This window comes from Tupaia chinensis, unplaced genomic scaffold, assembly GCF_000334495.1.
Source record: "Tupaia chinensis unplaced genomic scaffold, TupChi_1.0 Scaffold148822_2, whole genome shotgun sequence".
Lineage (NCBI taxonomy): Eukaryota > Metazoa > Chordata > Mammalia > Scandentia > Tupaiidae > Tupaia > Tupaia belangeri.
Window position 1 is genome coordinate 315,928 of NW_006208670.1, and position 400 is coordinate 316,327.

The window sequence follows — 400 nt, forward strand, 5'->3', positions numbered from 1 at the left end:
CGGGAAAACCATCAGGCCAACTAGCAACCCCTTCCTCCTGCCCTGCCCTGCCCTGCCCTGCCCTGCCGTCTCCTACCTGCTGAGATCGGGAGGGCGCCGCTGATGGGCCTGGGCTGAGACACGGCAGAGACAGAGCGGAGGAAGAGCTGAAGATAGATCCCCAGAGTCATCAGATCCAGGACCGCCATGCTGGCTGGGTCTGAGTGTCGGCCTCCCAGGGAGGCTGCAGGGAGGCGGCTGCGGGCCTCTTGCTCTGCTCTGTCTTCAAGGCTGTGCCTCCCTCCCCGGCCCCCATGCCTTTACTCAGAAAGAATGCCAACCATTTCCCACTGGCCATCCTCCCTACTACACGGGTTATATTTATCTCGAGCCCCGGATCGAATGCCCACAGTACAAGGAA

The 400-nt window shown here is 61.5% G+C and overlaps 1 protein-coding gene across 1 annotated transcript in view; it reads right to left on the bottom strand.

Annotated features, from left to right (window-relative positions):
* COLQ (collagen like tail subunit of asymmetric acetylcholinesterase) overlaps nt 1-198 on the bottom strand; it is a 56,278-nt gene extending 56,080 nt beyond the window's left edge. The window contains exon 1 of the mRNA XM_006170684.3: nt 77-198. Coding sequence (XP_006170746.1) covers nt 77-188 — 112 coding nt within the window. The 5' untranslated portion in view covers nt 189-198. The remainder of the gene's footprint in view (nt 1-76) is intronic.
* Between the last annotated feature and the right edge of the window lie 202 nt (nt 199-400).